The sequence below is a fragment of the Nicotiana tomentosiformis genome, chromosome 4 (assembly GCF_000390325.3).
Source record: "Nicotiana tomentosiformis chromosome 4, ASM39032v3, whole genome shotgun sequence".
Taxonomy (NCBI): Eukaryota; Viridiplantae; Streptophyta; class Magnoliopsida; order Solanales; family Solanaceae; genus Nicotiana; species Nicotiana tomentosiformis.
Window position 1 is genome coordinate 12,512,935 of NC_090815.1, and position 13,587 is coordinate 12,526,521.

The following is a 13,587-nucleotide window of genomic DNA, read 5'->3' on the forward strand; positions in this document are numbered from 1 at the left end:
CCACGGCTAATCAAGTAGCTCGTCAAGTATCTAAAATAGCAAGTCTTATACTTTAGGAGAGTCTAGTATCAGGCTAAATGGAAATTTAAGTATTTAAATAGGCAAGAATAACTCGAATAGTACAATTAAAGCATGGCGTGAGTCTAAGTCTACCCGGACATAATAAGAAATTCTAGCATATCCACGGACACTCGTCACCTCATACCTTCTTAGCTCCCACGATATGTAGCACATAATAAATATTACACCTACGGGGTAAATTCCTCCTAAAAAGGTTAAATCACTTACCTCGCTCCGAAATCCGATACCCGACTCCAACGCCTCTCTAACTCCTCAAACGAATGCCAAATGATTCGAAACTAATAAAACAACGTGCAAACCAGTCAAAATATACTCCAATACTCCTCATTTAATAATTTTTAACAATTCTCAACTCCGCTTAAAAAGTCAACAAGGTCAACGCTCGGGCCCACATGCTCGGATTCCTAATATTATCAAAAATAAGTATTACCCTTAACTTATATAGTATATATCCATAAAATAATCCAATTTCATCCACGAATTGACCCTCAAATCAATGATTTACCAGTTCTCAACTTTGGGGCACAAAACTCTAATTTCTACAATCCAAAGACGGATAAAATAATAATCAACAAAACTAATCATGGAAAACTATCAAAATAAAGGTCATATGTTTACCCCTTGTTGCTATGAGAACAACACCGCAAAAATCACCCTAAAAGAAGCTCTAGAACTCAAGATATGCTCAAAATACTAAAATCCTCGTTTTAAAATACTGCCCAGATGACTTTTGTTCATCGCCTTCGCGGGAGACCTTCACGTTTGCGAAGAGAAATTTTTTGTGTTGACCGGTCAACCCAGAAATCCTTCTTCGCGTTCACGGAACCTCTCTCGGGTTGGCGAAGAATAAAAGTTCGCACCAGAAACCAGCAATCTTTTCCGACACGGAAATAGGCATAACTCTCTCATACAACCTGGGAATTCGACGATTCTTATTGCTATGGTTTTGTAATTATGATACGGATCTAATGGTTCATTCTAATAACAAATCAAAGGTCGTTTTCTCAATATATTACCCTTTATTCCCTAGAAACGATGCCAGAACATCAAATAAGAGCGCGACACAACCCAAACACATTTGAAACACACCCGAGGTCCCCAGGATCCCGCCCAATCACACAAACCGTCCCCAAAACATAACACGAACCTACTCGAGGACTCATATCACACCAAATAATATCAAAACCATGAATCGCACATTAATTCAAGCCTAATGAACTTTTAAACTTCTAAACTCATGTCGAACCATACCAAATCAACCCGGAATGACCTCAAATTTTGCATGCTAGTCCCAAATGGCACAACGGACCTATACCAACTCTCGAAATCATAATCCATATCTGATATCAACAAAGTCAATTCTCGGCCAAACCTATCAACCTTCTAAACCTTCAATCTTCTAGCTTTTGCCAAAAAGCATCAAATCAACCTACAGACTTCCAAATCCAAATCCGGATATACACTTAAGTCCAAAATTATCATCCGGGACTAATGGAACCGTCAAAACTCTGATCCGAGGTCGTTTACCCAAAATTCAAACCATGATCAACTCTTCCAACTTAAAGCTTTCGAATTGAGAATTATTCTTCCAAACCAACTCTGATCTTCCTGAAAATCTAATCTGACTACACGTGTAAGTAATAATATATGAAGTGAAGCTACTCACGGTCTCGAATCGCCGAATAACACGCTAGTGCTCAAAACGACCGGTTAGGTCGTTATTCTCCCCAACATTCTCCCCACTTAAACATACGTTTGTTCTTGAACGTGCCAAGAACCGTTTCAGAGTTTCCCAAAATCACTGTTTAACACCTTGTACACCTACCCATGCCACCACAACCCATATGAGCACATTAGCTCAAGCTAGACTGGAGATCCTTCCTGCTACCTTAGCCCACAAGCCTTAGAACCAAATTCGAACATCCGAAATTCTCTAAGAGGTTTGATTCTAACATACGCACGCCGTATCAATCTCAACACATTGTACCAAAACATGATCATGTACCCATGCTGAATTCACGCAATGCATCGCATAATTCATATGCTCATTGCTATACTTTAACGAGTTTTGGCCGTTAAAGTATAGCGCTCTTTAAAAGAGCGTTATATTATATAACGCCACTGTAAACTGCGTCGCGATATACCTGTTTTGTGGGCCCACCAATATGTCTCATGCGTTTAACTGACATAACAATAATTCAAATGGGTATAGCACTCTTTAAAAGAGCGCTATACCTAAAAATAATTCAGCCCACCGAGCTAGGCATTGCCTTATTTAAAGGCATTAGGATTTTACAAAAATCCATTCAAAAATATTCCTAACTCTCGTACAAATTTTTCTTCTTGTTAAATTCTCAAGCATTTTTTCATAATGTCTGAAGAGCGAAAAGTAAGGGTTTCATTATATTGGGGGGGTGAGGTTGTGGTGGCGAATAACTCTGTGAGTTATAGTTTATCTCCACAGTGTCATGTTAAGTTGCCACTTACAATGGAGTACGATAGATTAGTATCGTTGTTATGTAATAAAATGAGTGTGAGGAAACGTTAGGTGAACCTTAAAGTAACCGGAAGATATCCATATTCCGTCACTCCGCAAGGGGTTGTTTGTTACGCTGAGTTTAACATCGACGATGATGAAACTTTGAGGGATTTTTTGAGGACTCCAGATGAATACCGGGAATTTTTTGTGATAAAAATGTTGGAAATGTACGTCAAGGTCGAAGACGTTCGCAATAATGAGGTTGCGCATAGTAGGGATAACACTCAGTCATCAGGTGGTTATTATGGAGCAGTTTTTGCCGGACAGATTCCGGATGAAAGAGTTTGCCCTGATTTAAACTTATCACCACGGGCGAATGAGGAGCGAGAAAATAATTTCTCTCCTGCTTTACATAATCTACAAGACGAGTGGTAAACTTTAATTTTTCTTAGTGTTACGATGTATATTTTTGTTGTATTGAATTTGTATTAACACTCATATATTCCACAAGGGGTACCAGCCAGATATGACTTTTACAAATTATGAACCCACGCCCAGTTGGAATATGCGTAGTTCTGGTGTGTTGGATCATGGTGGTCCATCCGGGAGTCATCACCAACAGGATAATGTCCATCAAGGAATATCAACACGTTACGACTTGTAAGTGAAGTGATACAGCTATATGGAAAGTATTTATTAATTTCAGTAGCTTCTTATTTTGTTGTTTGTGCAGTGAAAACGAGTAAGTTGAACCACCTGTCCTCACTCAATTGCCCGAAGACGACATATTAAATCGGGATCTGGCAGATGCACAGAGTGAGGAAGAGAACAGTGATTATGATAACAATGCCGATGATTCCAGAGACGATACACCCTTCCCTCGTGAGGATGGTGATGAGGAGGAAGAGAATGAAGGACCTGATTTGACGAGGGAGTATGCTCCACCCCCTGTTAGACCAAGAATGTACGAGTCCCAAGTGTCGTTTCATTCAAGGAAGATTCCCTACCTTGATAACTTGCCAAGTATTCCAGATGTGGATGCTCTCACAAGGGATTTTGATACAATTCGGACAGCAATGTGGGATGATTCTAGACCAACGGCGCTGGCAAAGGGCATGCTTTTTCCTAATAAAGTGCGCCTAAGCAGGGTGGTGAAAATACACAATGTAAAAGAGTGTCGTGAGATGACGGTATGGGAGTCAACTCCGGAGGTATACATGGTTGTTTACCGCAGATGGTTTACGGGTAGTCATTGGATGCTGCGTGCGAGCAAGAAGAAAATAGGTTTGTGGCAAGTAGGTAAATACATTCCCACCCACAGATGTGAAATGGACACATTCAATGGGAATCACTACAACTTGGATATTGACTTGATTTCTCTTGTCCTTATTCCACACCTTGCAGCGTCCATAAGGTATAAAATCAAAGAGTACATTACATCAGTCCACCAGGAATATGGCCATACCATTACCAAAAGAAAGGCATTTATCAAGTACAAACGTGCGTTTGAAATTGTTTATGGTAACTGGGATAAGTCATTTGCAGCTCTACCCAAGTACATGGCCGCACTGCAACACTTTAACCCCGGGACGGTTGTTGAATGGAAGCTTGAGCGGAGTTCGGGAAAATCAGAATATATATTCAATTACGTGTTCTGGGCATTTAAACCAGCAATTGATGGTTTTCCGCATTGCCGGCTAGTAATATCTATAGACGGCACTCATGTCTATGGAAAGTATGATATCAAGTTATTGATAGCCGTTGCAGTAGATGCTAATGGACAAATATTTCCTCTAGCTTTTGCTACTTGTGCCAACGAAAGCCAAGAGACGTGGACGATGTTTTTGAACCATTTGAAAGAGCACGTTGTCAAACAGCGTTCCGGTATTTGTCTAATATCTGATCGGCATGGTGGTATCTTAAGTTCTGTAGAGAACTTGCCTGCATGTCAAGAACCTTATGCCTACCACTGTTACTGTGTGAGGCACTTTAAGGCCAATTTTCAGAAGGCACATCCCAACAAGGATCTGCATGATTTGATGTGGATGGCAGCAACAGACCACCAAGAGCATAAATTCCAGAGGCACATGGAATCTATCAGGTAGGAAGACGAGAGAGCCTATCATTGGTTGATGCGACATGAGCTTCACAAGTGGACTTTGCATGCGGATGGTGGAAGAAGATGGGGAATTTTGACTACAAATATGTTAGAGTCTTTCAACAGGTTATTGAAGTCGGCAAGAGGATTGCATGTCACTGCTATGGTGCGGATGTCGTTCAAGCAGATGGCGGAGAGGTTTTTTGAAAGAGCTGTCGTTGTAATGTCATTGATAGAAAGGGGTGTTGAATTTATGCCACTGCCGATGAAGAGGTTTGAGAAATACAGGCGGCGAGCACATTGGCATTCATTTTTGCAGTATGATCACGACAGAAATATTTTTGAAGTTCGCACCGCTATCCATCAAAATCGGGGGAATAATGTACATACCATAAATGAATCTAGAAGGTTATGCTCTTGTGGGAAATGGTCCATCTACCACATGCCGTGCTCACATGCCATCAGGTGCTTTCAACATACAGGTTTAGGGCCAACCAACTACGTTGATAAATAATATAGTGTTGCTGCTTACTTAAACACCTATAGTGGGCAATTGCAGCCAGTGGGTGCTGAGCATTATTGGCCGCCGGAACAATTTAAAATGGTGTGTAACAAGGTCTATTTGCGTCGAATACAGGTGCAGAAGAGAACGCGTATACGGAACCAAATGGATGTTAGCGATACCGCTTATGCGCGCAAATGTGGTATATGCTCGCAAACAGGACACGACCATCAAAAATATCCTTCGGCTGGTTTGGGTGGCGGTGGTAATCAAGCTCATGGTGGGTGTTCTTCTAATGTGGCCAATTATCAATGAGTTTATGTTGTAATAAGTAGCTGTTTTGTTTATGTTGCAAGATGTATCAAATAAAATTATGTTTTCATTATTGTTAAATCTTATTGATATTTAACATTTTCCAGTTGAGTAAATTAATGCATTTCTCTCTCCCGTTCATGTAATCAAAAATAGTATTGGATTAAAAAATGGAAAAATATGTGAATATATTTAATAAATATAGTTGATAAATATAGTTCAAAAATAGTTGAATTAAAGGTAGATTTTTGATAAATATGTGAATACATATAGCGCGATTAAATACTACGTTACGTGAATATATATATAGCACGTTATGTGAATATATATAGCGCGGTTTAATACTACGTTATGTGTATTGTCTTGTCGAACTGAAAAGTTGCCCGTCTGAGAAAAAGTTGTTTTGTATCCGTAATCATCTTTAACACGTAAAGCATAGCGCGGTTAAATACTATATTATATGAATATATATAGTGCGGTTAAATACTACGTTATGTGTGTTGCCTTGCCTATAAATAACGGGCGCATTCTAGTTATTTTCTACGCTTAGCAATAACCAATAGCAAAACTTTCCATAAAAGCAAGGTTTTTTTTTACGCTTTAACAAATGTCTGAACGCCTTTATGTACCAAGATGTCGGTGCAGCAAAAAATATTTGATGAATGACTGTTGGGATGATGGTGAAGTTGGACGCCGCTACTGGATGTGTGTGAATAAGTTGTATAGGGTTCCCGGCGAACTTTTTTGCAATTTTGAGGTATGGATTGATGAACCCTGTAAGCAGGAATGCTACAAACGATCTTTGCAGTATCTTCATGATTTGACCTTAAAACAGTGTGAATATAAAAAAGAATATAAACGAGAAATTGCGGAGTTGAAGGAGAAACTAAAAGAGGCAGAATTAGAAAAAAATAAGATGGAAGAGAAATTTAAGTGGTTGAAGCAGAGAATAATGGGCGGCAGTGACTAAACAATGACATGTATGTGTTGAGTGTACTACTTTATCTTTATGTTTCCCGTGTCATGTATTTTCATTAGTTGTACTGAATTTAAATTATGTTAAGTTGATATGTTTTGTGTTTGTGTTGTAGTATTAAAATAAAGAAGGAACGGGGAAATAAAAACATAATGCGCATATTATGTAAACATAAAAAATTGTTGTTATTATTTACATAAAATACAAAAAAAAATCAATGTATCCCACAGCCTGTGTGCTTCAATGCAGCCGCTGGCCTAAGGCGCATCCCATCCCGCCCGGCTACGCTATCAGGATCATCCTCGTCACGGCGCCTCTTTATAGTAGGATACGCTGCAACATGATCATCACTGGTGCTGGCAGGATCGGTAGAAGGGGTCGTCGGTTCAGTAGAAACCTACAGAAGAATAAGTCAGCTCAGTATAGGAAAGTATATATTAAGTCACAACAATTTAAATTGTCTTATCATGGTCTCGTCGGGCTCCTGAATATAATCATCCGTCGCAGCCATGTCAGCATCGCACAAATGGGCCTCCGTGACGGGCGGGAACGAAGCCTTAATAAGAAAATTAATAAAGTTATGGAAAATAAATGAGAAAAGAAAAAACAAATTTAAATTTAATACTAATAAAAACATACCTTCGCCTGTGATGATGAGCCATAACTCAGTCGGCGCCCACTATCCAAATCTCGGGTCGGCCGATCCTCAGAACCGGTCGATGAGCCTGGGAAGTATGCTTCCCAATCCTCTCCGGTAAGGTCCGTGCCCATGATCAATAATGGACCTGACGGGTTCACCTGCGAAGTCCCTGGAGTGAGCTGCATCCCAAGGCTGTATGACGGCATGCTGGTGGGATACTCGTCCGGCTCATGTAGGTCACCCAGTAGATCAGCATCAACATCATCAACAGGGGCCTCAACACCCCCTTGCTGGGGACCACCTCCTCGCCGCCCACCACGACCCCGTGTGGCACCCCTGCCTCGTGGGGCACCCCCACCTCGAGGGGCACCCCTGCCTCGTGGGGCACCCCTCCCTCGTGCGATACCCCTACCTCGATGGTACTGCTCTGGCGCCACATAAGCAGGGTCGTGTCCCAAGCGTTGATCCCCTCGAGCTCGCTGCAGTGTCAGGGCAGCCACCTCTGCAACCTGCCGGCCGTAATAGTGCAAAGCGGTTGCTCCCTCGCCGACATGCTGTTGTATTTGCAGTCCCATTTGGTAGACTATATGTAGGCCAATAGCCTGCACAACGTATAAAATATAAACTACAGAACACTAAGTTATAGCCATATAATTAATAATAACAGAAAACATACCAGGGCCTCGTGCCGCCCGGCGTATGGAACGTACCGACCGCCAGCTTATTGAATGGGATTCCCGACAAAAAGTCGGGTAACACGGCGGTACCAGGGCATATAGAGCTGAACAGTCTCCGTCTGGATCTGTGAAGGGGGAGGGGGGCGGAATCAGGTCAGCTCGTTGGCCCCAAGTATGGACCTGCGCCTCTAGCCATGCTACATATGCGTCGTCCGCCCTGGAACGATCATCCCGCTGATAATGTGTGGCCTCCCATGTAGGCCCTCCAGGTATATACTGCGGATGGCCAAACTGGCGAAGTACCCGCTCTGTGGCATGATGCTCCACAATATCGAGGCACATCAGCGGGACGGAAGTGCTCCAAATCAGTCGGCCGGCCGAGCAATAATCGGATAGGCCACCTATCAAGTCGTCGTTGTATGGCGTCCAGATGAACTATCAAATAACAACATAAAACGTGAGTACGCGCAACACATGTGAAGCTATACCAAATAAGTTTAGGTACATATTTACCTGTGCACCCTCCAGCATATCCAACACATCCCTGCAAAGGGGGAGATTATGCCGAGTCTCGTAATCTCGTACATATCCACGCCGGAGAACCCACCTCCTAGCTAGAGGGAGAAACAGAGGTGGTACATCCGGAGGTAATGGTGGTAGAGGTGGCTGCAACTACAGGAACCGCTCCCAGGCCCAAACCTAACATACAAAGTTGACGTAAAGTTTAAGATAAATTTTAATTAGATAGAATTGGAAGGAATGAATAGAGTATTCGAATATGTTGTTACCTGTAGAAGCAGCAAAAATCCACATACGTCATGCTGGGTGCCCATGATCGCCCGGCATAGATGCATGTACAAGTAGGCGAGAACAGCAGCACCCCAACTGTACTGGGATAAATCATCTAGCAGCTAAAGATGATGAAGAAATCGCAAGCTGACTAGGTTCCCCGAAGTGTTCGGGAACAAGACCCCCCAAACAGAAGGAGCAGCAGCAACCTCGTATACCGGTGAATATGCAGATCATCTATCTCCACGGTGATGTCGGGGTGCAATATCTCCAAATGCTGTCGAATAGCTGTCAAACTCATGCGGCTGGCACTTGAGTGTGCAGTCTCATCCTGTTACCTGAAACTAGTGAGCTGTTGCAGCATATCCAAATACTACCCACACGTCATCTCTCTCATGGCCTGAGGCAGTGCAACGGGCAGTCCATCAACAGGCATCCCATATAAAACCTTCACGTCCTGCAGCGTGATGGGCAGGTGGAAAGTGTGCGTCTCCGGTCACCAACGCTCTATCAGGGCCGTGATCAAAGACCAGTCGAGCTGCAGCCGCCCGATCTCCAAAATCGTGTAGAAGCCCGTATCCCGCATGCACTGGACTACACGGGGATGGAGATCTCTGTCCTTCATAAAATCCCACATATCGTCCACTCTCCTGGCGCGGAGAGTCTGGGCCAGTAACTCTCCCTCCCATACGTAGGCGGACCTATGATCGCCCTGTAACACTAATAGCTCATCGGAGATAGGTCCAGGATGCATAGGCGGCACGTCCATGTCGTCTACTGTAAATTAAACAACATTAATTGTATGTTTGATCAGTAAATTAAATAATTATTTTTTATAATTATACAATATTTAATTGAACAGAGTATATATCTATGGGTTCCAGGCTCGATATTTGATGCCCAGTAGCACCAAGCTATCCTGAGTTCTTGTATGTGTCAATTTTATTATTTTCGTAATTTTGTATGTTCGATCTGTAAATTAAAGAATTATTTTTTTATAATTATACAATATTTAATTGGACAGAGTATATACCTATGGGTTCTTGGCTCAATATTTGAGACCCAATAGAACCAAGCTATCCTGAATTCTTATGTGTGTCAATTTTAATATTTTCATAATTTTGTATATTTGTTTTGTAAATTAAATAATTAATTTTTATCATATTTAATTAGACAGAGTATATATCTATGGGTTCCACACTCAGATATATGAGACCCAATAGCACCAAGCTATCCTGAATTCTTATGTGTGTCAATTTTAATATTTTCATAATTTTGTATGTTTGTTTTGTAAATTAAATAATTAATTTTTATCATATTTAATTGGATAGAGTATAGACCTATGGGTTCCAGACTCGATATTTGAGGCCCAGTAGCACCAAGCTATCCTGAATTCTTATGTGTGTCAATTTTAATATTTTCATAATTTTGTATGTTTGTTTTGTAAATTAAATAATTAATTTTTATCATATTTAATTGGACAGACTATATACCTATGGATTCTAGGCTCGATATTTGAGACCCAGTAGCACCAAACTATCCTGAATTCTTATGTGTGTCAATTTTAATATTTTCATAATTTTGTATGTTTATTTTGTAAATTAAATAATTAATTTTATCATATTTAATTGGACAGAGTATATACCTATGGGTTCCAGGCTCGATATTTGAGGCCCAGTAGCACCAAGCTATCCTGAATTCTTATGTGTGTCAATTTTAATATTTTTATACTTTTGTATGTTTGTTTTGTAAATTAAATAGTTAATTTTTATCATATTTAATTGGACGGAGTATATACCTATGGGTTCCAGGCTCGATATTTGAGGTCCAGTAGCACCAAGCTATCCTGAATTCTTATGTGTGTCAATTTTAATATTTTTATAATTTTGTATGTTTGTTTTGTAAATTAAATAATTAATTTTTATCATATTTAATCGGACAGAGTATATACCTATGGGTTCCAGGCTCGATATTTGAGGCCCAGTAGCACCAAACTATCCTGAATTCTTATGTGTGTCAATTTTAATATTTTTATAATTTTGTATGTTTGTTTTGTAAATTAAATAGTTAATTTTTATCATATTTAATTGGACAGAGTATATACCTATGGGTTCCAGGCTCGATATTTGAGGCCTAGTAGCACCAAACTATCCTGAATTCTTATGTATGTCAATTTTAATATTTTCATAATTTTGTATGTTTGTTTTGTTAATTAAATAATTAATTTTTATAAATTGGACAGAGTTTGTGTTTGATCTATCAGTATAAAAAATACTTAAACTACAGGGATTCTATGCTAAAAGGCTTTACATTTTACTACGCTAAAAGGGCACTAGTCTTTAAGCAAATAAATAATCTAAACTAGATAAAAATAACAAATACATTTTAATCACAAAACACTAATATCTTAGTCCGGATAAAAATAACATACTAGCTTAATCGCAAATAAAATACAAAACAACATGGAAACACATTCAAAACAACTAATATGCATTATTATACGAGTTTCGACATAAACTAAATCTGAATACCTCGATTTATGTTTTTCGGAAAGTCGATGAATTGAAAATTTGAGCCCGAAACGAGGAAACCACAATAATAGAAGGCTTGGCTAGGATGTGGGACCTACAATCTTATCTTTTTGTGTGACGGGTGGGGTCCACTATAAATTTTTTAGAAGGAAATTTGGGGAGGGGGGGAGGGGGGTCGTCTGGTTCGAATGTGGGAAAGAAGGAGGAGGACCGTTTATTTATCTATGTATAGCGCGGTATATAACTGTGCTATACATATATAGCGCGGTTGTATACCGCGCTATGCATAAGCTGTCTTATCAGCCCTGTATAGCGCGATTTATAGTGCAGTTTAAAAAAGCGCTATATATATATATATATATATATAGTGCTCTTTAAAAGAGCGCTATATATAAAAATGTCACTCTTTTTTTTAAACACACATTTCCGTCACACTTGTCCAGAAGAACCATAAATGGGTTATGTACTCTTCATTCATATATCACATGACATCTTGTACAACAATACAAGACTACCAAAGAGCCAAAATTTAATAGCCCCTTAACAGACAAAAGAAGACATATAATATGAAGATTCCAAGTGTGGCCACAGCTCCATTAATTAGTCGTTCTCCAACAATTCACAACTCTTACTTTCAATCATATAAGGCCATTCATTTAAGGTTTTGGTTCTTGTCAAGTACACCAACTTGTGACAACAAAAAAGTTAGATTAAATTTACTCAACTGGTATATATGTTGGAGCTGCTCAACCAACTAGTATATGGTACTATATAGTATCAAGAAAAGGACCACATAGTACAATGTCCGAATTTTCAATAAAGTAGGGACCATAAGGTAGTGCTATACTTAGTAATCGCCTTTGAGTCTGGTATGTAACCATAAATAATAATTGATAGTATTAATAATCATGGAAAATAAGACAGGTACACTTGATAGCGTGAAAATGTTTTGCGTTATCAATGTATATAAGTTAAATCCCTGAAGATCAACCAGAACTCAAAGGTTAGATCGCTTTCGCTTGGACATAACATGTTATCCCTTGTCTGAATCCTTCGAACAACCTACTTCCTCCGAGTCTTTGGAATGATCGTGATCATGGTTTGATATCATTTTTTGAATCATCGCGCTAGTCTCTGCCTCTGTCAGGCGATCTTTGTTCTGTGATTGAGTATATGACTCGAAGAACTCTTTATTCTCTTTCTCTAACTCATTCCACACTGCAAAATATGATAAAATGATCAGTTGAGTGTATATATAGTTGAAAGGAGTTTGTATATGTGCACCATCATTGTTGCTCTTAATGTTGTGCTAGCTCTAATACCTACAAGTAGTTAATATTCGCCTACTAAGTTGGAGGATATAAAATATATATTGAATCTAACACTACTAGAATGATAATAGAATTTGACTACCTACGCGAATCAAAGATCTAAAGTAAGTGATTTAATGACTGTGATTTATTATATATACATAGTATATATAAATTTTGATTCATATGTATAAATAGTTCAAGCGGAAAAGAAAAGAAAATATTCGACAGACGTTTTCTTAAATCTGCCTGTCTACTACCCTTAAGGTCTCCACTATTATATTTGGATTAGATGGTTAAAAGTACTCCTATTTACAAGCTTGTGGTTTTGGGAAGTCCCTCAAACTAAAATTCTGCATGCATGCACAATCCCGGTGCACAACCATTCTTCATTTACGCAAGATTCGAGAAAGGGCCAAGAAATATGATCAGTGCAGCCTACGACTGTGACGCTTACGTCAATGCGTGGCTGATTCCGGATCATACAGACATTAAAAAGGAAAAAAGAAAAGCACTACAGTACTAACCAGTAGAAGTGATTACAGGCTTGATGTTTGCATGCTTGGATAGTGCCTCCATGCACTCCTCTTTAGTCATATGGAAAATCAGGCACTTTTCTATCAGGTGCTGCACCTAAATTAGGGTTAAGCATCAGTAATAAAGCATAAAAACAGCGTATAAAATTCACAATAAATTAGTTTCAGAGTTTATACAGTACAAATAAAAAGTTAAACGGGATCAATATAAGAACAGACGCACAACCTGTGGCACAACTAGAATTTTGAGTTTAAGGGTTCTGGATTTTAGAAAAAGTAACTTAATGGGTTCTGAATAAATATGTATACATATTAACTGAATTGTTTCACACACAAAAAAAAAAAAAAAGATTTGAGCCAAACCTATTGTGTTCTGCCGAACCGTAAGCAAAACTTTAGGCAGCTCTGAAGAGAGAATACTAATACTAACAAAAGTTCTTATTACGGAAGAGAAGTTGATCATGATAAATATTGAGTGGTCATAAAAAATAAAATTATTTACCAAGTGGATGTATGAAGCAGAGGAATCACTCATGATAATAGTTTAGTTACTATCTGATCTTCACCAACACAAGATTTGAAGCTCAAGCAAAATATATATTATCTAAAAGATGATAGGAGTATGGTATGATAAGAGATCATGAGCTGAGGCAAGT

At 39.2% G+C, this 13,587-nt stretch overlaps 1 protein-coding gene across 1 annotated transcript; it reads right to left on the reverse strand.

Annotated features, from left to right (window-relative positions):
• Nucleotides 1–11,959: 11,959 nt before the first annotated feature.
• On the reverse strand, nt 11,960–13,587 carry LOC104113949 (uncharacterized). The gene is made up of 3 exons (XM_009624275.4): nt 13,434–13,587; nt 12,923–13,028; nt 11,960–12,303 (listed from the first exon to the last, which is right to left on the reverse strand). Exons 1-3 carry the CDS (start codon nt 13,464–13,466, stop codon nt 12,119–12,121), a joined length of 324 nt encoding a protein of 107 aa, XP_009622570.1. The 5' UTR covers nt 13,467–13,587; the 3' UTR covers nt 11,960–12,118.